This window comes from Struthio camelus, chromosome 3 (genome assembly GCF_040807025.1).
Source record: "Struthio camelus isolate bStrCam1 chromosome 3, bStrCam1.hap1, whole genome shotgun sequence".
Lineage (NCBI taxonomy): Eukaryota > Metazoa > Chordata > Aves > Struthioniformes > Struthionidae > Struthio > Struthio camelus.
In genome coordinates, this window is record NC_090944.1 from 15,379,379 (window position 1) to 15,405,021 (window position 25,643).

The following is a 25,643-nucleotide window of genomic DNA, read 5'->3' on the forward strand; positions in this document are numbered from 1 at the left end:
TGAGTCTTGAAAGCCGTTCTTCGTAACCAGTCCCTGTACTGTACTACCCTCCTAGAAAGCTTTTCCTAATATCCAGTCTGAACCTCCCATGCCACAGCCTCAGGTAACTGTTGCCCTTGTTTTACTATCTGCCACTATGGAGCAGCATCACCTGCTCTGTAGTCTTTGCAATTACTATTCAAGCAGCTGTATGAGATCTCCCCAGCCTCCTCTGTGTCAGACCAAACAAATCCAGCTCCTCACCTTCTTATAGGTCTCGTACCCTACACTGACATACCACAGCCCTCTGCTCTACTCTCTTCAGTTTCTCAATACCCTCCTTGTATTGGGGGACTGAAACAGCTAGCAACATACCAGTCAGTATTTCCAAGATCATTACTGCCCCTGCCCTGGGAAATTCACTTCTAAATGCCTCACCTACAGGAACAGGAGATCCAGGTACAGGACTGGCCCAAAAGCACAGAAGGTGCAGGTGACTATCAGCAGGATCATGGCCCCATCCATATCTTTACCCAGTGACTCACATACAGAAGATCACTGTGTGTGCTGTCCGCTGAGGTCACAGTGAGAAAACAGCCATTAACAGTGAAGAGTACTTCATCTTTCTAGTGTTAATCTCCAGCACTTACCTACCGACCATCGATTTTTTTCAGTTCCCTTTTATCCTGTTAATCTCCCTTTAACTTTAGTCCTATGTGCTCCTGGGGTTTCTGGGTAGGACATTCCCTCTCTGAATGTTCATGGCAACAATTACTCTTTCATCTGTGCATCAGATCTATCTAGTTTCCACCACTAATCTTGACAGCCCTTATTGCAAATTAGTCCTGTATGCCCTTAGTTGACACAAGAATCGTGTTCTCCTGAAAACAAGAAAAATAGAGCCTGAGAAGAAATCTCCACCCATCTGTCAGAGGAAGCACTCTGAGCCTGCATATTTTGCATACAAAGTGGTGCACTCCTTCTGCTTTTTCAATGAACAAAGATATATTGTTCCTTTCCTTGAGAACTATATGCCAAAAAGCATGACATCTTGCAGTATCAGAAGGACCAAATGATTGGCTGTAATAAAAGGCTTCAGAAAGAATCACTGCCCAAAACACTATTTGTGAGGTATGTGATTAGGAACTGGAATATGACTGGTGGTGCCTGATCAAGAGATGAAATCTGTGGCACACTTTGGCTCAGTGTTAAAGGCATCAGGAACAGACCCGCATGCAGAATTAAAACAGGCAGCAAGAGTCCTAGCTTTCCTTGCTATCTTTCAAGGAAGAAGTGGAAAGAATGAGTTAAGATAAAGATTCCCTTGAGGGAATAAGATAAATATTCCAAACAAGTGACATTCTAAGAGGGAACACCCTCCTAAGCAGAAGACACGATTTCTCTCCATAACATGCAGCAGGACCTTTTGCTAAAGAAGAAAGCAGGACAAGTTATGTCCTGAGAGCTACAAAGCAAGAAGGATAGAATGAAACACAGAAGATGTGGAGGTCAAACAACTAACAGAAGATAAATTTATTTCCTGCAAAGAAATCTGATAAGAGGTCTGAATCAGCACTGTGGTTATCTACTCATCTGCCAAAAGAGAAAACAATATTTAATGTAAGGGAAAGAAGGATGTAAGTAGGAAGAAAGTAATCCAGTCTCGCTAGTGAGATAAACATCCTTCATGTTTTACCTAGGAGTGACTCAAAACTTGCTCATTGTGCAAGAGGATCTCTATCATAAACAGGAGTGAAGGAAGTTTCCCTTCTGTTCTTGGATAGTTTCTCATGTATGTTAAGGACGCTTCATTAGCTGGGGTGGATACAAAGTTCAACTCCTTCATAAGGCAACAGCTGCTCAAGGCGGCAAAGTCTGTGCTCCAGCCGCTAAATTAGCCCTCCTGAAAGCCTGTAAAGGATGTCTGCAGAGAGCACTGATGAGCCAGTCTACGTCCCACACCACATATCGAGTCCTGGATGTTTTCAGCTTAACCTATGCTATCAAATGTGACGTTCTCTTTAAAAGCCAGTGCAGAAGACAGTTAATAAAGATGGGCTTTGCCCCCTTGCCCTCTACACTGAGCAGCCTGGAAAGGTTCTTTGTTATCTTCATATTGCTGTCACACTGTTTCAGTTGGGGGCAACAGAAATAAAATGGATTTCTCTATCTTGCATTTGCACACAAGCCTTTATAAAAGAAGCAAAAAGTAGGCTAGCTTTAGAAACACACACAATGCGAAGTACAAGAGACATAAAAAAAAAAAAACTACAGACACTAAGGTCTTGAAACCAATGGGTAAAAATAAAGAGATTACCCTTAAATAAGAAAAGAGGACGAAGTAGTGGGTAACCAGGAAAGTCCAGAAGACAGACACCCAAACCATTATGAAGCTGTTCTTTCAGAAGCCAAAACAGACTTCAGAAAACCTACAAAGTAAATCTGTTACTTTCCCAAACATAAGAAAACCCCCTTCCAATACAGAAATAAGAGATTAATTTGGAAAAAGAGACTGTTAAAAGCATTCCTGAGCTGTAAGTAGGGGCTCAGGAGCGTTTTTGCATAATAAGGCACTGCGCTGAGTAGAGGGGCTTGCAGGCAGCATTGGAGGGGAAGTATTAACGGGGCTCTGGCCCACACGTTAGCTCTGGTCTCCCAAGTCCCTGCTCCCCACATGCTATCTGATGCCACGCGGGACAGCATCAGAGAGATGAGGCAGACAGACGCTACAGCACGGCTGGGAAAAGTGAGAGACTTGTGTGCACGTGCATGAGGGCTCCTGTGTCTGCAGTCCCACACTGCACTATCCACTGGGCAGATGGCAGGGGACGCAGGATGCCAGGGTCTTGTGGTCCATAATGAGGACAAGGGAAGCCTCCGTCCCTCAGAACTGCATCACACCCTGATCATCGTTTCCTTTTCTGTAAGCTTTTATGTTGGAGGGACTTTCTATTTGGTTTATGCTTCTGCAGTGTCTGCTAGTTGCGTATCATGTTGAGTTGGGTTTCTGAGATAAATTCCTATCATCATTGTTGCAAAGTGCAGGAGGAATCTTGGTGTTGGTGCAGCTGGATTTAACATCTATATCTTGTACAATGTCACTGGAAAAGGCTAACTAAAAAAATCTACAACAAAACATTAAGAAGGGTGTGCTAACAAGGCTAGTTTTACATTAAAAAGTACATTTTAATGAAAGAGAGAAAAATTACTCACCAAACACTTCATAAAACTTTGGAAACTTCAGCAGTGGGCCAGAAAAGAGAAAACAATCTTAAAAGAAACTTTAATTACATCTAGAGACTGTGATTGAAGGATCAATTGCAGGCTTAATTGCAGATGCTACAGCTACATTTAGTTACACTTGGTTTATTAATGTGACCTCAGATCATCTTATCACTTTTATATCTAGAACCAGAATTCATACAAAACATACGAGGCTCCAGTTTTGCAGAGACTGACTCAGAGTATGTAAAGCTGAGCAAATGAATACCTCATTTGCAGGTTTGGGGGCTGAAGTGAGAATCTGAGGACAGCTTCAAACTTGGCTCCAAGAAGTCTCAGAGAACAAAGAAGTTTTGGTCTGGCAGCAACAGTAAAAATTTTATTATTTAATTTTCTGCAGAACACAGCTGATTGCGGGCCATAAGGCATTCAAGATAAAAAGCAAAGAAGCTAACAGCTTTTGCTTCAGCCAGGGGAAGATGCGGATGCTGCACTTCGATGCATTTGCTGCTGTATAAAGCCCCTGAGATCATCATTACAGACCAACAAAAGCATTTTCCAGATTATGGGTACATTTCAACAGGTGCTGGTGCCTACATCTAGGCTGAAGCAAGGTCTAACCAGCTAACGCAACCTGCAAGTCACTTCTTGCCCTTGATTCCTACAATAAAACACTGCATGCTTGCAGCCTCACAGGTTTCATATTACTTCCGTTTCTCAGGCTCAGCGTTCACCATCATGGTAATTTTGTCATATTCTTGATTGACGTCGGAATTATTTTAAGAGAAACTCTATCACCTCTGAACAAGCTACACTGGTTTTCATTCAGAGTAATTGCATGGAAATCAGTTGAGATGTTAAAAATTTACACCTCTAAAGTTCTGCCCTTTTATTTTGGGGAGTATATTCTGTATTTCCTTTAACTAACAGCAAGGCAATAGGCATCTTTTGTAAGATCACTGAAGTTGATCCTGTTGAAGGTGATACAAGTACCCACTTTATTTCCTCAAATAGCATTCATATATCATCACAGCCTGCCAGTGCTATTTAAATTACTGCTATCAGAATTTTTATTTAGAAATATTTCAGGGGGTATTATACTCTACTGTAAACTCGTTTTAAAAAAAAAAAAACAAGTAAAACTTTGGCTTTGAAAAAGATCTTGTCCAGAAACAAATTTGAATGGATTTTCTTCATTTAAAAAAACCAATTGTGTGCACATAAAACCCTATAATTTTATATAAATCATTTTTACGACTCTATGGAATCCAACAATAGTTTGAGTTTTTTTAGAAACAGAGCAGGAAAGTGATTTTAATTACCTCCTGGTGTTCTGAAACAAAAAGCGAAACAGTCAAACTATCTAAAACTGAGAAACAACTTTTCGAAAGTAGGCTTTGTTCCACTTTAACCTAGAGTTCTTACTCGGAATTTCATTTCAATTCAGATTTAATAAGGTATTATATGTGAATTAAACAGCAGCTGAGATTTATTTAGCCTTCAAACCTGGATAGCTGTGGGTTTTATCACATATACACAGCTCAGCCTCTAATAACATATTCTTAATTATCAATAATAAAGTAGTTTCTCCTCTGAATATAAATCCAACCTACACAGAGAGCATCACACCTACAGGAAAGCACAATTCAGAAGCCAGATGGGCATATTAAAGCAGGAAGTTGCAATCTGACTCCCTTCCCAATGTGCTGCTCATCCCACAAACCAAGCATGATAGCTGTCATCAGCAGTATGGTGAAATCAGGCTGTAGCAGAAGAGCATTCCCAAATACAAGCACTTGGACCTACTAAAGGACGGCCGTGTTAAATGTCATTATTTGCTCAGCACAGATTTCAACAGATCCCCCTTCTGCTCCTGCCACCCCTGGACCCAGCTGCCTCCCTGTCAGTGCCAGAGGCTAGTACCCATCATGCCAGCTCCACCATTTGGAGGCCTTCTGGGCTCCACACAGCACCAGCAAAATGGATCGGCTTTTTCTTTTTAATTCTTTTCTCTTTAGGCTACAGTTTCACGCTGCGAATCCTTCCGCTGCAAAATAGGTTTAAGAGATTCTTGTCGCTGTTCCTGCCACCAGGATTCATTTCCACCCTCCTCACCCCTCTCTGCTCTTCCCCTAAAAAATGCCTTTTCTTTTTTGCTTTTTAGCATTTCATAGGCCAAATGATCAAATTTAGAGCACAGCCACAAACTTGTACTAATAGAAATGTAGGGTGGAAAATTTCTGTGGATAGAGAAGAGGAGGGGAGTCAAGAATGCTTGGACAGAGGGGCAGTAATCTCTTAAAACCAGTTTTCTGTTTGCAGGAACAGTAACAAGTATTCATGGCCTAAAACGAATTTTTTATTGCATGTATTTCATACTTGCACACTAGATCTGGTCACAATTAAACAGACTAGAAGAGTCTATTATTTATACAGTGTAACAGATATTTATGTGATAGACTGTGAAGGCTCTAGTTCAAGTCACATAGACATCTGCATTAAGAGGGGGAAATCAATACAAACTGGGTTGAATGACTTTCTGGCCCTGCCTTAAAATGACAAATGCCAGGGAATCTGCATCTGAAGCACAGGCAGCCTTTGCTGAACTCACTCCTCTGCTCTTACATTATCAGATCCAATGAGCTAGACAGAACCACTGACCATCCGAGTTGCCTCAGGGCTCTGTAAACACATCCATTTTCTCTCTACAGAGACACAGGAGAGAACTCGTATGTTAGGCGACAAGGACATTTCACTTCTCAGCAGACTACTCAGCTCAGGCCACACGCCATGACCTGAACCTCAGCTTTGGAGCTAGAGTTCCCATGATCTTGTGACAACTCTGAAACCAAGCCCAGACCCTTCGACACAGATCAGGAGTAAAATTGCTTTGGGCTCTCTGTATGGAGAGAGACAGGGTCCTTGAGAAGAAGACCCAGTTCCAGATGTTACAAGTGAGCTAGACACATCCATCTCATTCCCTTTGGGCAGGGATAGCTGCTGTACAAACGTACATGTGAATGTGTCAGGTGCACTGAATGAGATCAAGGATATTGCTCTACTAAATGATAAAAGAGTAATTGTTTTACATTCAAGTTCCTCCTTCTCCGTCCCTTAATTAGATCATTACCTTGCACTCGGATACAAGTTAAAAAAGGCCATTTTAAATTGGCTTCTCTCGGTATAAACAAGTCACTCAAGGAGATGCAGACAAGACAGCTGTGAACAGCACGATAAAGGGGCAAAGGACTCATTGGCCTGAGGGACATTAATGGCTTGTTGCTTGCAAATAACTTGTGAGACCTCCCTATGCTCTGTGTATTGTCTCTGCCCATGCTGGCAGCAAAGTGGAAGCTTCATCAAGAGTGTTACAAATAAGGTCAAATTCCTACAGGAGTTTTTCAGAGTTCCCAAGGCATTCAAGGAGGGTCCAGCTGTTTGCAGGGGTTTCCCATTATGGTCAGAGATGCAAGTTTCAGCATGTTTCTGGTTAAAAGGGAATCCACACAGATTTTTTCTTTTAAGATGACAGGGATAAGATGCAGTTATTCCCAACAACTTTCTCTTCTCAGAAGCTAAGCACCGTTAGAGAGAAAGAATACATTTGGCATGGCATGGTGTACAAAGTCTGACTACTCACAAGCTTATGAGGGCGTTAAAGGGCTGCAAATGTTACAACACGGAAACAATGCAGACTAAATGATTTGTCCATTCACCTTGTGGCAGAGTTGGAAATGAATACAGCGCCCTGCTAGGCCATCCCTCCTCTCCATCCCCAGGTTTTAAAGAACCTCAGTTCTTTAACAGCCTCACATACAGAAGCTGTATGCTTCTAAATACAACGTAAATGTGCATTTTGTTCAAAAAAAGAATGGAAGAATAATTTCTGAACTGTTTTTCACTTTGAGAAGAAGAACAGATACCCTGCCCCACCTCGGGGCAACTGTGAGGCTTTCTTCACTCAACAGTAACTCATGCTGACCGAATAAAAATAATCACTGCAAACTTGTCCTGAATCTACTTCCCACAAAAAGGCCCTTTGCCAAGGCTCAGACTTGATACAAATCATCAGTCCCATGAAATTCAAACAGAATGAATCCTTCAATGCAGAAAGGAGTTAGATTCTGCCTTACTGGAACTGGATGCTGCCATGGAGTGTGAGTCATACAGCTAGATTTGTTAAATCAGTTCGTTGCTAGTGTTTGGGATCAAAGGCTGTCACAGGATGGCCCTCCCTGTATTGCAGGGCTGTGGAAACCTGCAGAGAAATGTTCTCTATCTAGAGAAAGCTTTGATTTTCAAGCCATGATGTTTTCACGGCTTTTCACTCCTGAAGGAACACAGTTGCCTCCTGGGCTAGGCAGGCCCACGGCAGGAATACATTTTCTGAAGCAGGCTTGGGGAACTCTGCACACCACTCCCACAATTACCAGTGGCAACATGGAGCAAGCCTGAAGTGAAGCCACACACACTTCAGCACTGTAAACGTATGTATTTTCACTGATTTGGGTTGCAGATCGATACTGTACTGGACTTCTCTTATTCAGAGCCAACACAGGAGTGATAACCACAGCTACCAACTCATCTCCCCTAATTGTATCATAAGAGCACTGTCCCATCAAGTCATCTCACACAAAATGGATGTCCAACAATTCAATTTTTTTTGAGCCTCAGTGCACAGCCTAAAACCCTACACTGGATTTCAGTGTAAAGCTACCTAGGCATTCCCACCGTTACCTTGGCATTACACTGTTTTATATTGAACCTGTTCCTGTAATTAGTTTCCATTTAAGAGCTGACGTCAAAGGAAGGCCCTGCATCTTTCCAGCAGACCACACGCCACTCTGTAGGATCAGACACCTTATTTATAGCCATCACAAGGCCAGTTTGAAACAACCAGGCATCCAAGCACTTTAGACTGCACGGCACATGCAGCCTTGCTGTCATACTTTGTCACCTGTACATGCCTATGCCTGCGCTCTTAGCAAGGACAAAGGAGCTCCCGGCTCGGGTATATTCTGGAAGCCCATCAGGTTTCACCGACTCAGCAAGTCACTACTCAGCAGCCGAATCACCATAGCCACCAGCGTTCACACTCTCTGCCCATCCCAAATGTCACATAAAAGAAGCCTAAGCCAACCTGGCAAACATATCTGTTTCAGCGTCTGCTCTCTGGCAGCTGGGGACAACAGGAGCACATCCAGGGACAGACAAGTCACCTCAGAAGACAGGAGGTAACTTTTTAAGTGACCGTGACTCTCTTGTCATATGTCTGAACCACAGGACTGGGTAGGAGACTGAACCACTCAGCTCTGCTGCAGGCGCTCGGATTCTTGCAGCAACACAACTCAGGCACTCACCGTGCCGCACAAATAACTTGGCTAGCCTGATTCCACCTGTGGTTTCCTACTGACACGCATTACATGCGTATCTTATTTCCAAGCAGTCACTTCACATGCCTCCATCTGAATAGCATTTAATTCCTTCAGGGTGCTGGATCAGCAGCTGTAAAGCCAAACATCTCCAGATACAGCTGAACAGATACCAGCTCAGGCTTCCCTGTACAGCCCCTCTGAAGTCCTTCCCCCTCTAGAAAAGGTTCCTTTTGGGAAACTGGTCAATCCTCTCTCACCTCTGCAGAGACTGATGATGAGGAATGCTGCTCACAGGATTTTTGCTGGGGACACATTCGCTCTCTCTAACACAGCTCAAAATACTCAAACTCATTTTATGTTGGCTCGAGAACAGACAGTTCTAGTGAATGTTTTTAAACGTATGGATCTTTAACAGATTAACATATGAGACTGTGATAGCCTGGCAGAAAAGAAGCTACTTGAAAGTACTGTAAACTAACCATAACATGATGCAACTTAATAGCTTGTTTTTGAGAATTTCTACCCATTCCTTTAACTTTTATTAAAGTTTAAATATAATATCTTGCTTGACTTTGCCACAGGTGGTCCACGACACCTGCTGATAATACACTCATCCATAGCATAGAAGGGGGTGAAACACCAAGAGGAAAGAAAACTGATCAAGAAGCTCAAGGAATAGTCTCAAATATTCAATCTGATGAATTTGCCAAAAGTCTGCGGCTCAGTAATCTGGCTAGGATGTGTAGGTGAACCTCAGGAGTTCAGAGCTCATGACGGAGCTTACTACTGGGTAACAAGGTGCCACACATCAGCTGCATCACAGCAGCAGGTTGCATGTTCCAGTTGTGCTTTTCCTAGTAGTGGCATGCCCTACCATGATGACAGTAAATGGAATTACCCTGCCCAGATCAGCGTGCTGTATCAAGACATTCCCCTGCTTACCAATCATGGGCATCCCTAGGCTTTGGTACGGGCACTCCAGGCTGCCTCCTTGCGTCCTTCCAAAGACAGCAGAGTAAATGGCTATCACCATGCTCTTCTTACAGCTTAGCCTCAGCTTGTCATCTTCACAGGCTACTTTACTCTTGTACTCATCTGGAAGGAAACAAATACTTAATTATTCAGCTGATCCAGAGGCAGGCACCCAGCGTGAAGGGAGCCTTATCACCGCCCCATGGCGTAAGCTTGTCAGAGGCAGCAGTAATTCTTGGCCTATGCCCAGATGTGCACATCAGCTGCCAGCAGAATCTCAGCCTTACAACCACATTTGCTAGAATAGCAAATCATTTGCATTACACACTATCTTTATGGCATTATCAGCACATTTAATGTTTTTTTATCTAGCATGTGATATCCAGTAAATAGCCAATAATTTCACTTTTCATACAAGTGAAGCATGACAATTGAGTGATTTCCCCATGGTTATATTAGAAGTCTGTGGCAGGTGAAGGTGAAGGCCTATTGTTAGGTATGTTCCCCACAGAGATCAGCCCTTCATGTGCCAAGCGTTCACCCTGCTTCACAGCAGTTGAACATAATTATGCTCAATAGCTCTTTTCACAAGGAGATCTCCCTTGGCAGATCAAATAGGAGCCATGCTAATTTTGTTAACAGTGAGAACTGCTCTTGCCTGTTGCAAATATAGATGTGCAAAACTGCTCTCAAGGGCAACAGACAGTCCAAGGACACAAAATATACTCCTGCTTTTGTAAGGCTAGTGCAAACAGAACAGCCTCTCGGTTTACATCTGTCAAAGAGATGAGGCAATTATTTCACAAGCAATCACATGCCATTCCTTCTCTTTCCTGTTATTATTTGTATTATGGGAACCCCTAGAGGTCCCAGCTTAGAACAGGCCCTCCTCTTATATATCTACCAACACACTAGAGAAGATAAAGTCCTTCTTCTGTAAAGCTGAATCTAAACAGCTAGGCATCTAGATGTGTGCATGAAAGAGACCAAGAAAACTAAAATAACTGGTCTACAATGACCTCAGCCAACCCAGCACAGAGCCAGGAATACAACCTCAACCTCCTCAGTCTCTGCAGAGCAAAATTCCATCAGATCATGTTATTTACTGCTAGAGATGTAGCTATAACAGGCCAAAGACTGCTCTGTAGCCTCAAGGCCAGTTAGCACAGCTCGGCTCTCATTCACATAGCTAAACCCTCCCCTTCTTCCCCACCGCAACATGCTGCATCTAAACCGCTTAGTGGGAGTGATCCCCAACCCATGGTAATCTCCCAAACCTGCTTGGTCAGTCACCATCCAAAATGCTGCTAGTTGTCCCAGGTCAAAACTGTGCCACAGAGCATGCTAACAACTAAACAGTGCAGATAATCATCAGCCAGTGCTTGGAGCTGCGCTTGGCCCTGTGTAGCTTACTAGCACAGATATGACTTTTGTCTGTTCGTGTCTCTTGGGTGCTCTGTGCCTGGTAACACCGATGTATAAAATCCGAGGACTTCTGCCAAGACCATATGTATCAAACTACTCAGTATCAGTGAACGCTAACTAATAAGTACTTCATATTTAATACTTAAGTCTTCACACCATGGCAGCTAGCACAAAATGTGACATTTTCGATTGTACTGTAAACTACACGCTCAAAAATCGTTTCTTCCTGGTTGGGAATTTTCCATCAAAGTAGAATCAGAGAAGAGCGTAGGTTTGAAGACTCCTCAGGAGGTCATCTGGTTCAACTCCTGCTCAGGGCTAATTTCTACATTAGATGATTTTTTTCAGGAGAAACTATGTGAATAAACCAAGCACTACCTCTGAGGATATCCAGGACAGGAATGTACTGATTTAAAAGCAATGTCTGAGAGCAAATGACTTTTCATTCCCAACATGAAAATTACAACTCAAAACTAAAAATATAGCCACCTCAAAACAGCCTGTTACCTGGAGATCAGAGGAGCCACCTGGAATGTGGAAACCCTGGTCCAAACCCTCACAGTTTGTATAAGAATCTTAACCCTAGACCCTATTTATTCTTGTATGCAATCTTCCTTCTCCCTCTTCAGCATTTTTCAAAAATCTTTAGAAGGTCCCAGTTTTTATCTCACTGCAGGAACACCTTCACACAGCCAAAACATTTATGGAACAGGTAAAAACTTTCTCATCCATTCCCACTAGATGAAGACAGAATTAAGACCTAACTCATTCATGGAAGAAGCTGTTTGAAGATCACACATCCCTGGGGAATATCTATAGTAATAAACCTATGACCATCTGAGCATGTAAAACAGTGACAAGAAGCAAGAATAAAGTTCTTTTTAATATTAAAGTATGTAAAGAGAGAGGAACCTCACAGAGCTGTAAAGAATCAGTCAGCCACTCTAAGGATCAGTTTCATCTGTGTAGGTGTTCTAGTCACAATTACCATGAAGGCATCTGAATAATACTAAGGGCTGCATCTTCATCTCTCATTTTCTTCCGCAGGATTTTTTTTCGTCTGGGAGGGAAGTGGGACCAAAGCTTTAGCCTGACTATACACTGTAAAACCTAACAGAGTGTAATAGAACCTAATAAAGTATAAACACTATCACTTAATCAAAGTAATACTTATTAGCCATAGGAACTGCAAGGATAGACTTGCAAAAACTGCAAGTAAGGATAGACAGTCAAAATGGAAAAAACAGACTTTTATTGCTTCGAACAAAATATTGATTCAAGCTAAAAGCACAAGGGTATAAAATTGGCATAGAACGAGTTACAGAGAGTTAATGTTAAACCTATAACATGGGAAGAGAGAATATTTGTGACTGGCCAAAGTGGTTAAAATATGAAATAGTTGATTAACTTTATAAAAAGATCAATTTTAAAGTCTCTAACGAGCGAGTTGCCAGAGTCCTCTGTGAAGATCTTATTTCTTACAAGGCACTAACTGAATTTCCTGTTCCAATTTGGTTATTATTAGATACTTCTTCTAATTAACAAGTACAACGGATTGCTCCACCACATGCTCTGGAGACCCATGTAAGGTCCCCGGAATACTTTACTAAATTCTGTTGACCGTTCAAAGTCAGAGTTTATTTATCATTTGGAAACTTCACTGGGACTTCACAGTAAGCGTTGTATTTTGCTCAGAAGACTCTCTGATTCACGGCCACTTGCATCGCTACTGAAAGTTGGTCCAGTAGTCATGAGATAATTGACAATAAATCTCTACCTCTACCATTTGCAGTTCTTACCCTTGGAGCCCTAGGAAGCAGTCAGGCAGATGACTTGAAATTTTAGACTAGGATAGTGAATTTGACTGCGTACTCCTTGGGAACCAGTGCAGTTTAGGAGTGATATACTCTTGCCATGCTGTGGTGTGGCACCATCTGAAAGAGGTGCCACCTCCTCTCAGTCACTGAATTCTGCCCTAGGAAATACCTATTGGAGCTGCCAGTTCTCAAGAGTGTAAATATGCAGACTGCTCTGCTGAAGTCCAAACTGGTTAGGGCTGCAGTCCCCCTGCCACAGATAAAAGACATCATTTTTTAAAAAAGAAGAAAGAAGAAAAAAAAGGAAAGGATGTATGCAATACTACTTCAGACTCTCAAAAGGTTCCCTTAAGCTTGATCGCTGGAGAACAGATGCTCTCAACGTTTCCGGGTAACCTGATATAAATCTGGATAAACAGACAGATGGAAACTGATGTTATAGAGGACATAAGTCCCTGAAAGTATTTTCTGCTTCATAGCATTGCCACCTCAATCTTAGCCAGGATGAACTAAAGCCAGCTGTCTTTCATCCAGACACTGATGGCTTCCAGGCATTGGGCAATGGTAAGCATTGTGATTGATGTAAAGAAAATACAGAGCTAAGCATCATCCATATATTTACTGGTACTTCAACCCATAATACCCTTATGTAAATATTGAAAAGGATTGAGGCAGCGTAAGTGACATAAGTGAGCTGGGACTAGGAACGAATCTGCATTTTTCTCTCTCACTCTCCCAGGCAGAAATGGCCTCCTACAGACCTGTCACAATCTGGTCCTAAGCCTGCTATAACTGTTACAGTCTGGATATAATTCAGTCCAAATGCAAACATTTGTATTAGTGGGTTTCATGTTTCACCCTGAAAAATTAAACATGCTTAAATGGCCTAGGAAAGGTGGCAGTGATATTCAGCAAATGGCTAACTCAACTGTAATCCCCCATGCAGTCATTTGTAGGGCAACAGAGATTTACCATGATTAAGATATTTGCTAAGGATAATATCCCTTTTATTACTGCCTTTTTTCAGAGACACTGGCTTAAATATAACTCAATAGAGAGAAAGCAAGGAGGGAACAGCTGCAGGCTTTTCTAGACACGTTTTGAAGGTCATTATATGACATGATTATAACATGGCTAGAACAATTGAGGGAAAACAATTGCAAATGTTTTTAATAGAAAAATTGGCTCTCTCAAATAGCAAAGTGAACACGAAGAATCATTGTAATTACAACAAGTACAGAAGAATACTAATTTATTGAGCTGTAGTATATAAATTTATCCAGCATTTTAAGGACATTTTTGCATATGGTCCATGACAAATTTCTGAATGGCCACGATTGAGGAGCTCAAAACAAAATGTCAGTTGACTTAACCTCTGTAAGATCTTAGAGATAAGAGCTTCTAAAAAGACTTTGCCTCTAACAAAGCGATGGAAGGCCTTGATGCCAGAGATCTATCTTGCCTAAAAATATTTTACAGCAAAACTAGTTGAAAATTTTATGAAATTTTACTGATTATAATATGCATGGTTCACATAATCAATGCACAACAGTTAGCCCTGTTTCCCACGTCAAAGAGCAGGAAAGAGATGGAAGGAGAAATCGGTCTTCCTCAAAAAATCCTAAAAGATTTAAACCTGAGAAACAAGGATCCGAGCAAAGAGTGAGATTTTGTAGGAAACAGAGATGATATTGTCCACTTCCTTATCGTCTCAGGATTGTTTCCTATAGAAACTGTCATCTAGCTTATGAATGCTACCGTAATAAGACTGCATCCAACATGCCACTTCAGAACTGAAATGCTCTCCCTGCTAGACAACAGCTTCTCTTCAGCTCAGCTTTTCCCTTGCTCTCCTTCACCCTAGCTTTGTTAGCTGTTCCGCTGTATACCACCCAAAACAAAGAATGCTCCCACTCTTGAAATTCATAACTTTTTACTATGGCCGGTCATTTCCGCCAGCACTAGCCTTTTCCTTTAACTGATCAATTAATGTGTTTAACTGTTTTTAATCGTTAGGTGGTGGTTAGTGTTGGTCTATGAGATATGGCACAGGGACAACTCCCTTTCTCATCCTTCCACTCTCTCCAGAAGAGCAGTGGTCATGGCAAGCTCCTCTCCAGTGCTGTGTGTCACTTCTTCCGCCACATCTCTTACTGCCCCAGCAAGAGTATGTACAAACGTCTGTTTCTATTTTCCCCTACTTCCCTAATCATCTGCTTCTGTTTGTTAGTCTTTTGTTCCCAGATCAGCGTTGGTCTATCCTGAGGGCAGCCAGACAGGAGAATTTGCCAAAAATTAGTCACCAGTTTGAGGGAAGAGGAGGTTCGCAGAGCAAATATCAATTCTTTACACAGACACATTTGTCAATACCTGGAAAATTTATCTGGAAAGCCCCAAAAAATTTTAAAAAGACATTGATCTATTTGGCCAATCATTCCCTTCATAATGGGAAATGTTCACCCTTTTTAGCAAAAAAAATCTTCTCTCCATGATGTACCTTATAAGATGTAACCAAGCCAGAGTTCCCAGAATGGGGAGAATAACGCGAACCTGCAATGCCAGAACTACAATACCAGGTGATCACTTCACCTCAAAATAGCATGAGCATGGGTCTTGCTGAATAGCTCAGTTTGGAGATACCCATCCAGCACCCCTTCCCATAACCTCGGACCCTCATTTCTGCTCGTATATATCTTTATCAGCCCCCATGATCAGCTAATTCCTACAGCCTGTGGCATGCTCTCTCTAAGAAATAGATAATTTTTTGTGCAGGTAGAGCTAAGCCCATCTTCCCAAAATCAAACTAGATAAGCACACATCAGAGCAGACAGGGCAAAGCTGCTTTGGATGGCCTTCCCTGACTCCTGCATTCCTCTCTGAAGAAGGAAAGTGGACTAAAAGAGTATCTTCCAGTTAGCACCCTCCATTAAAACCTTTTCCCTACACTCCTATTCTTGTGTTCCTCTACATTTACTTACTTTTCATTTCAAGTAAGCATTTGTTTTCTGAGTCTGATGTCTTCTCTTTCCCTTGGAAGACATACATTTTCACATAATTTCAGTTCAGCTTTCCCTTGGACAAACTTGTTTTGAAGATACTGTAAAAAGTTTTTAAAAATGAGTTTGCTGCTTTCAGTGGCATGGAGCGCAATGCTTGCTGGTGCAGAAACTGATCTGAAATTCTGAAAGATATAGCTCAGATGACAATACAGAGTTATATCAAACAGGCAATTTGCCAGCTTCCGAAGGACCCCGAAAACCCAAGGACTGCTATGTTCTGGAGGTCTAGAAACTGTTTCGACAAGTAAGAAGATTGTTCTTTGTAAACAACCTTGTCAGATTCCTTTAAAATTACATGCTGCACCCATCCAATTTGCAATGTTTAAAAGGAGCCTTTCCCCACTGTCACTTTCGTTGTCTGAAGCAGTTGTCTTTTCGTATTCTGTTTTGAAAGTGCTTGCAGCGTTGGAAATTAACTGCTACATTTCATTTCCAAAGAAGAGCTCAGATGCACCTAGTTGGACGTTCTTGTCAGCCAAGCGGAGGTGTACGGTTATCTCAGGAGGAAAAAGGGAGCAGTTTCAAAGCATGCATGATAGACAGTGAGATGAGAGTTAAACAAAATACTTTGAAGTCAGGGACAAATCTAATTCTAGTCCTACTCCTTCCACTAACGAATTTCAGCTGATTTTCTCAAGAAAGTGCGACTTATGGCTCTTCTGCTGCCTGATTCTCTGCTTCACTATTTATCCCCCCTTTACACGAATTGAGAACCTGTTAGCTAAATTTCAGTGAAATTTGTCAGAGAAGTTGAGGTGACAATGCAGTTAAGTTCTTACAACGTTTTATAAAAACTGGTAGCTAGTTACAGAACAGAGCCAAAGTAATACCAAAGCTGAAGGAAAGGCAGGGAAAATTCAGTTATTACTGTGGCACTGCCCCACTAGCCAACCAGCATGGATTTAATACCTGGCCAATTAGCACAGATGTAACTCTGGACCAGCCACAGCATAGGAGGTAACAGGGAAGCATGATGAAAACCTTTGTTACTGCAGTGGAAAGATGGGCCAGGTGCATCAAGGAAAATGACCTGACTACGTAAAGAAAGAGACTTCACTAGTTCCACCGTTCATGGAACTACCTGTTCTTCTCTTCCAGTGCTGGTATAAATCTGGAATAACACTGCTTTAAGTTATTATTAAAATAGCTGAAAAGAAGAATTTAATCCTTTATATCATTAAAACTGTCTTCTCCAAAGATTAAAATAATGGTGATAATATTTCTAACACAGGAATATCAGAAGGATAACTTACTTATATTTTTACATACACTCTGTGGGGTTGCCTAGAGCATAAAACATGGAAAAAATAGGCCGATAAGATTAAAAGCCAGTTCTCTGGTGTTTTAAATAATTAAACACACAGCATTCCCTTAATGGCTTTGTCTAGGGAGAAAAGATGTAGCTGGAAGAATCACATAGTTGCCAGATCTCCCAAATTCATGATGAGTTTCACTGCCATTAACGCTTAGAAGTCCCAGTTCCTGGAGATATGATTAGGTGACAATCTTTCAGGCGCCTTTTAAGTGACCAGAAAAGTAAGTTTGTGTTTGAGTAGAGCTTGAAGGTATATACCAGAAGTATGATAAAATGTTGAAAATAACAGAACATACTCATTTTAAAAATACAAATTTAATGTGAAATGCAATGTAGGACTGATACTGAAAAATATTGAAAGAATTTGCAATATTGCAAAGAGTTCATTACCATACCTCTATCCCAATACTTTTCAGATTTCCTTGTCTCTGTATTTTTTCCAAGAGATATTTATCTGAAGAGAGAAACTGATCTATATTTTCTGTGTGAAATAGGTCTTCCATATACAGGACTGCTAGTAGGAATTATTGTATAAATTTACCTCTCTGCTATGCTTACTGTTCTGCAAGGCATAAACACATGCCTTAAACTATGAATTCTATTTAACAGACCCAAACCTTTGCAAAAGCAAAGCTTTGCAGAATCTCAGTTTGGTTTATAAGCATATCATTAGTGGGATCCTCTTTCTTTCTATGATTCTTCACCACTCTGCAGCTATCTTGAAATCTATCACCCAAAGCTTGCAGCCTTCCATCACAGCTGGACAGTGCTTAGATTTAGATTTGTTTTCCATTCTGTAATACCCCAGCCCTGGTTTCCCTGCGTGTTTGTTCTGGTTAATCACCTCAAAGGACGTCCTGTTACTCTTACGGGCAGAAGGTTCCCAGATCACTTTGTCTCCTGCAACAACCAAAGCCATTCGTCACAACTGGAGCATCATCCACAACACAGCGTCCGTTGTCAGTGCAGAAAGGTACGATGTACGCGGTGCCTAAGGACCGGCTGGATCGTCTTAAACCTATTGTATGTGAGGGCAAAGGCTATGAGCTCCCAGTTCCTTCTGGCAACGCTATTTACTCACCTGTCTTAGCAAAGAAAGACTGTGGTGCATTCCTTTATTGTCCTTCATCAAAAATCTATGGCTTAAAAGGGATTCTTTCCCTTGCTCTTTCCCAGGACCCCATGGAAACTTAAATGCCAACAGACGAAGGGGATCTACAAAAGTCACAGCTCTATGATTTATATGTTTCAGGACAGAATGGAAGAGGGAGCCACGAAAATTTGTTTTCGAAGTGTTTTACAGCTGGATACTGGAGACCTGATCCAGTGAAGGGGATCTTTCCTTCCATATCTATGGAAAGTACCCCGCTCTTCAGTAGCTCCCCATTCTCCTTTTTATGTCAATCAGGGCTAACTGACGAGTTTGGAAAGAGAATTAGCATCTTTTATTTTTATTATTATTATTATTTTTAACTCTCCCGGGTCAGCAGCAGCTGCCTTCTCCCTCCCTTACAGACACACAGAGGGGCAGGGACTGACAATAATCCCTGCATTCACTGACAGTGAAATCACACGTTCCTCTTAATCCTGTTCCTGACAGTCAAGTGATTAGTGTGTTACACAGATAGGGCTATTTGACAACGCCTGAAAATCTCGGTGCATCAACGGCTTAAAAAAATATTAATCATGAGCATTAACGTTTCTCTGACCCAAATCACATGCTGATGGATCTATCCTCTGCTATTTATAACACTCCTTTATTTACAGCTTTTCATCACTACAGCGTTCGTCGCCTGAAGTTTTATTGCCCTTATAAATTTCCACTCCCCGCACCACCAAAACAGTTTTGAAATAATACAGATAAGCAAGAGTGGGTTGATGAATACAGGAGGTAAAAGACCCATTTTACTGCCTCAGTGGCTAGGCCAGAAGGATGTGCCTTTTTAACAGCACTCACTCCATCGTGCCGCTTTAGAAAGCCTGGCCCACCAAAAAGCAATACAGCAAACAATACAGTGAACTTCTCCTGCCACCAATAAACCTGTCTTGCAAAGGAGATTAATGCTTTTCTGAAAGGGTTGATAACTACTGAATTACCAATCTATCCCAGCACTAAAATCAATCACCAGCGTTAAAGGGACCAAGAATACATTTAGGCCTCTTCTTTGCTCCTCCTGAGATTTCTACCATTTCAAAAAAAAAAAAAAAAAAAAAAAAAGCACTTTCTTTCCATAGCCCTCTGCTTTTTCTCACAGTATGGCACAAATTCTGCCTAAAGAGAGAAAGCCTTACACGTATGTGTAATGAGACCAGGCTCTTCAGGCAGTGTTCTGCACTCAGAATTAAACAGAAAAGGCGTAATCCTCAGCCCAGTGAAGTCAATGGCAAAGCTCACACTAGGTTCCATATTGTAGGAACAGGTTGCAGTGAAATTAGAAGGTAAACAAGATATATTCACTGTAAGCCTAAGCTGTCCTTCCAGAATGTCCTTTCCACACATTCCAGCTAATCCAATCAAAATGTGATGAGCAGAAATGACCAGCTCTCCAAGGGGTATAAGGCAGCTTGAAACTAAAAGGTCATGAGTCTAATTAAAATTGCCTAGGGTTGTTAAGAAAAACATAGTTACCTGAGTAAGATTTTGGCAAGGACATCAGCAGAGGAACTCCTATGTTTGAAAAGAGTCTTTGGCATTTAACAGGAATTAACTGGGCCTCTTAGATTAGAATTAAATCTACGGTGGAGAGAATAACTGCCTGCTCTGTTCAAAACATTTGTCCAGGTCAATTTTCAGCACAAAAGTTTTCCTATACTGAAACAAAATGACCCTTTCCTCAACCCCTTTCCTCCTTCTACCCCTACGCAAACTTTTGGCACGTCACCCATCACCAGCAAATTCATGTTTCCTTGCCACATGCATTTCACAGAGCCTTGATGTGACTTTTACAAAAACGGTTTGGTATTGTTGTTATAGAGGGGCTCGAGCTGCAATCAGAGCTTAGGGCAAAATCCTGGCTTTCTGAAACTTCAAAGGTTTTAGTCTTGTGAACAGAGGGGTCAGTCTGGATCCTTTGGCAAAGTTTGGATCTGCACTTTGTTGCATTGCTGGGAGGTTTGATATAGGGAGGCCTCATACCCACCAGCCTTCAATTTCCATGTCCAGCCACCCCACACAACATTTTAAAATGAAATAAAACCCAGAACAAAACAGCTAGTGGATGGAGAAAAATGATCCTCTTTCCCAGAGTCTTTGCAGTCACATGTTAGAGCAGCGACCGCCTGGTAGGAAAGAGAGAAAATATCACTAGGGCTGAAGCCTCAGAGCAGGCTTGTAGAGGCTGTGACTCAGGCCCTTCAGAGGTGACAAGGGGACAGTGTGTCCAGTACAGAGTGGCAATGGCAGCGTATTAGTGAGAAGGAGGCAAGCACCAAAGCAAGGGAAAAGGACTATGTGGATACTCATGGGGGAAGCCACACAAGCAGGGCTCTCTCCTCTCCCAATAGCAGCGCCAGTGAGTGGCCACTTGGGCAACTCCTCTCCCTCTAAGCAAGGCCCTTTGCAGAGACAGGCAAGCCTTTATATCCCCATTTTGTCCAGGAGCATCAACACCTTTGAAGTCTAAAGCAAAAAAAAGCAACCAACCAAAAAGACACAATGTGCAAACGGATGCTGAGCAGGGGCAGATCAACCTCTGCTCAGACAATAGCCATAATAGCAACCAGTCCTGGTAAAATCGGCTGAAAGGGCACTGCTGGGGTGCAAAAAAGGGAAGTCTTTTCCTCCGTATGGCTTCAGCAGACCCAGAGATCCTGCTCCCAGCTAGGATTAGACCACACAGCCCCTCCAGAAAGTCTGGCACGCAGAGAAAATATTTCGTAGCTTACAACGACACAGAATCCCACATGGTTTTTTGTCTCTGAAGCGAGGGGGATGAACAAACCCTGAATTGTTTGAATAATACTAGTGAATCCAGATTTCAGTTAGAGGGAATTCATGTTAGACCAATTAAATAGTATGTCAGTTCCCTCTAATTATATGTTCCTGCAGCCTACCTGGTAATTATACTTAAGGGGTCTAAATGAAATCAGCATGTTACCTGAGAAATAATTGGGTTTGTGTGCAATTTTTTAATGATCCTGACAGGTACCCTGCAGATTGAAATACTCTGCATATTCAGGGCCTGATCATAGGTTTCAGTGCGCTTTGAATGTTGATGTCAGGCTACGTTTGCCACGGTAAATTAAATACGCCCTTTCTCTTGACGCTATGGCCAACTGGACTGGAGCAGCCCACGTCCATACACGTAAACCTTCTTATCCTCCAAAATAGAGTGTTCACATCCAACCTGCCTATTGGAAACCATCCCTGGCCAGTGACAAATGCCAAACCAAGCCCAGAAGCTGTTTGGGGGAGTGCTAGTTGGCCTGGTCCACAGCAGAACCAGGGACTGTGCTACCAATTTAATCATATGGGTGACGGAGCTCCAGTGCCCACAGAGGTTCCCTGGCACTTTCATTTGCTAGCACAGATTTAGCTTCAAAGAACAGCTTTGGGTTTCACTGCTCCACTAACATGTCCCAACCTTGACATGTAGGGTCCCTCTGGAGGCTCTCTGTTGAGGCTGTCAATAGCAGGATGATTTGCAAAGGCACCTCCAAGCTTTAGAAGCACAACTTGTAGCTGCGCTGCATGCTCTGCTGAGACACTTGTACTTTGCTTTTGAACATCTCCCCAAAGGTTGGTGCATATTAGAAACGAAGGCCTACATGCAATGGGGGGAAAAAGATAAAAGCTAAGCCCCTATATATTTTGATGAGCCTTGTTCTTCAAGCCACACAGCAATAATAAAGTCTCACTTTCCCCAAGCAAAGATACACACAAAAGAACAGAGCATTTTTATTGATCAAACATCCTGTATCTTAATATTAAAAGTACACCCACACATACACAGTGTAATTGTGCGTTTACAAGCACAGAGAAGGCACACAGAACTGCCAAACATCTGCCATTTAAAAGCAGTCCTATGCACATACCAGAGTCCTGTATGTGCAGAGAAGTGTCCACTAGACCCCAGATCCAGCCTTTGGACCAGAAGGCACCATGTTTAGCAGAAGACTTCCTAAAGACACACAAGCCATTACATTTCTCACCACTTCCAGTTAAGCAGGCTCTTCACTAAAATATTTCTTTGAATTCTAAAGGAGGTGAACCACAACACTTCAAATCTCTGCTCAAGTCTTCCCCGCTTCCAGCGAAAGCAGTTGCAGAGCCTCAGTGGTTTGAGCAGCAGAGATCGTCTGCATCTCCCTGCTCCCTGCAGCCCCACTCTTTGGGGCATCCAGGGCTTTCCTTTTCAGCCTCGTTTGCTTTCCTCTGCCTCCTTGAAATTCTGCCAGTGAGAAACCAAAAAAGCACCCTGCCTTGCTAGTGAATCCCCTTGCAGCGAGTGAGTATTAAAACCACTAGATTCCAAACACAACGTAGCATCAGAGACACGTAACTGCAGTGACAGTGGCTGGAGGGGATGACTGCACTATTCAGTTATTCATCAGGAAAAATACAAATAGATGACACTAACTTCAATTTTACTTTCTTTCACGAAAAGCTTTCTTTTTAGAGAACTGCATCTATTCAGTGGATTTTTGAGGTTCCAGCATGACTCTTAAAGCGGGAGAGCTTGGGCATCCATAACTGATGTTAAGGATGTCCTGTTCAAACTTGGCAGACTACTTCCCAAGTATATTTCATACCTATAGGAAGGAAAACTTGCATTCATTCTACCTAGTTAGGCACTTAGCCAAGGCACCTGCTTCAGTAGCACAGTCACCCCAGGCTGCCTCGTTAGACCAAGGAGAGAGAGGTATCTAAAGAGGACAGTTCAGAGCTTAAATGGCTTCTTTCTAAAGCACCTCTGTCTAACATTAAGGAGGACCAATCCAGGCTCGGAAGCAGCGTCCAAAAATTGCATGTGTCTTTTGATATAGTTATCGATCGAAGCATGTATCAGGCAATAAGTTTCAGCAATGACTCTCCAGTACTCTTTGGTTAAGACTATGTGGACTCAGACTTTCTGGGGCAGATCAACGCTTCACAGGACCTGGATTCATTTAGAGCTCACAAGCAATACTTTGCTCAAAAGAGCCCACCAAAATTTCTCATAGTTCTCTATGAGAGGGCTTCGTATTCTGTGGATCAGTCTTTCTTCAGTCCTCTCATTAACCTTCTCCCTACAGCAGGGTGAAGAGGCACGGTTACAGATCAACGCACACAAGCATTACATTTTTTTTTCTGAAACTCAAACTTAAACTCTGGAAACATCAAGGGAAGTTTGAAAGTGTCCTAGTATCTCTGTGCAAGGCCTATGCTCACAGATTTCAAACCATGTTATTAATCCAGTGATTAAAATTTGTCCAGTGACTAAGAAACAATAACTTGTGTCAGGTTACCCTGTTTCACCCTGCAAAACTATAGCTGCTTGAAAAATCTCTTAGGGAAATGTTTTCAAGCAACTTCCCTGGCTCTCTTTCAGGAAAATCACTTACCCAGCACGCACACAAACTCTCTCTTTTTTAGCATATCTGTAACAAGCAGAGAATGCCAAGCCGTAAATATTTTTGCACAGTGGGATCCTGAAGTACCTTCAGAAGTTCAGCGCAGGCCTCAATAGCCAGATTTCTCTGAGCTTTGATACAAAACCTGTAAGTTTAGGAAGACTTGTCAGAACACCCTGCTAATTGCTTCTGTTTCCTAGAGATACACGTCTCACCTAACAAGGGATGTTCCAATCGCTCACTAAAACCCCACAATAAATGCAGGTGCTTCATTACCTAATTTTCATTTGAATTCCTCACAGATCTTGCCAGATCCCTTCACTTCATTAACACAGGTCTCTGCTATGCGTACTGGGGCAAAAAGTCTTCCACTGTGCAGCTCTGAGTTTGAATGTTTCTGCTTTTGTATTAAAATCTCTTCTGAAATTAGGTATGTCTCTCTTCCTTGTTCAAACCTTTTTTATTTTCTTCCCCACAATTTTGCCGATATGATGCTGGAACTACATCACTTCTGTCATCAAAAGGGCTTAGGACGGGGCTAGTCTGAAATGCCGTGTCTAGAATAGGAATTAAAAACATCTAAGGCCTATTCTCTGGCTACACCCACGCCGTTTAACCTCATAGGTCTCCAAAGCAAGGTGCCTGCTTCCCAAGTACTCACAGAGAACAATCCCCAGGCTGTGCTCACTCCTCCGGCAGGGCCAGGAATAGGCCAAGAGCCTGTTGGTTATCCTGGGCCAAAACCACACCAGAGTAACTACTTCCCGGGGTTCCCTGTAAACAGGCCTTGTTTAATTTACACAGAGCTAATGAGATCACTGAAAACATAGATGAGCATTTCCCAGCCTGACACGGGGGCAATTAAAAGCTAGCTTATATTTCATGGCACAGGTAGGTGAGCTTCCCATCACACCTCCATCTTCAGTGCTTGCCTTAGGATCTGGTGTCCAAAAAGTCTGCCCGCACAGGTCATCACGCCGCCGCCGCCGCCGCCGCCGCCGCTGTCACAACGCTGCCGCAGACCCACTCCCACTACGGGGCAGGCCGAGAGGGCGCGAGTCCCGCCAGCCCACCGGGATGAGAACCACTGCGGATGGCATCCAGAGCAAGCCAAAAGTGTTACAGGGCAGCGTGAGCTAAGCATTGGCAAAAGCTTTCACAGGCACCTGCAAAAACAATCCTCCATTCGGACCTGCGGCCAGAAGGAAAGAGCTGGAGAAGCGGTGTAACAGCAACGCAGCAAGTGAGGGGGAGAGGGGAAGCGCTCTGCACCCAAGGGGGTTACATTACACTGCAAACAAATATGGGACAGAACAAAATGTCCTAGAAGGCCTCGCTGCCAAGCATTAATCAGAAAATGGTTTTGGTCTCGCCAGAGCAAACAGATTCGATAGAGAGATACTTACTCGGCCTGCACTTGTACCACACGATGAGGTATTTGCCAGTTCCCGGGCACGGATCTGCGCCGAAGAGCCGGCTGTTGACGAGAAACTGGCAGCTCCGTCGGTCCTGGCACTCATCCAGCATCTTCTACGCCAGGAGATGCGCACAGGCACGCACAAGAAACAGAAAAACAAAACACCTTAGTATCTCCCAAAGGGCTCGCCGAACGGAGACAAGCTCGAGGACGGCAAGGCGATCCTTACCGGCCCGAGCACGCAGCAGGTCCCGGCGCTTCACGGGGCATCACGGGAACTACTTCATTTTGCCGGGCTCAGAGAGGCTCAAAACTCACACTACTTTAACACAAACGGTTTCTTTTCCCTTTTGCATGTACAGACAGACAGCTTTGCATTGAGCTGCCCACAGAGATTTCGAAGCGCTCGCACACAATTTAAGCCTAGCGTTAAGGCAGTGCTGTCTCAGGAGCGTGTCCCAGGAAAGGCAACTTTGAGGACGCGGATCAGACTTGGCGGTTAAAATCAGA

At 42.7% G+C, this 25,643-nt stretch overlaps 1 protein-coding gene across 4 annotated transcripts in view; it reads right to left on the reverse strand.

Moving 5' to 3' along the window:
- EVA1A (eva-1 homolog A, regulator of programmed cell death) overlaps nt 1-25,643 on the reverse strand; it is a 210,796-nt gene that overhangs the window by 114,514 nt on the left and 70,639 nt on the right. For 3 of the 4 annotated variants that reach the window (XM_068937027.1, XM_009686340.2, XM_009686339.2), the window contains exons 3-4: nt 25,123-25,246; nt 9,519-9,671 (exon numbers count right to left, since the gene is read on the reverse strand). In XM_068937027.1, coding sequence (XP_068793128.1) covers nt 9,519-9,671; nt 25,123-25,246 — 277 coding nt within the window. The remainder of the gene's footprint in view (nt 1-9,518; nt 9,672-25,122; nt 25,247-25,643) is intronic. The other variant, XM_068937026.1, reaches the window with a different exon arrangement.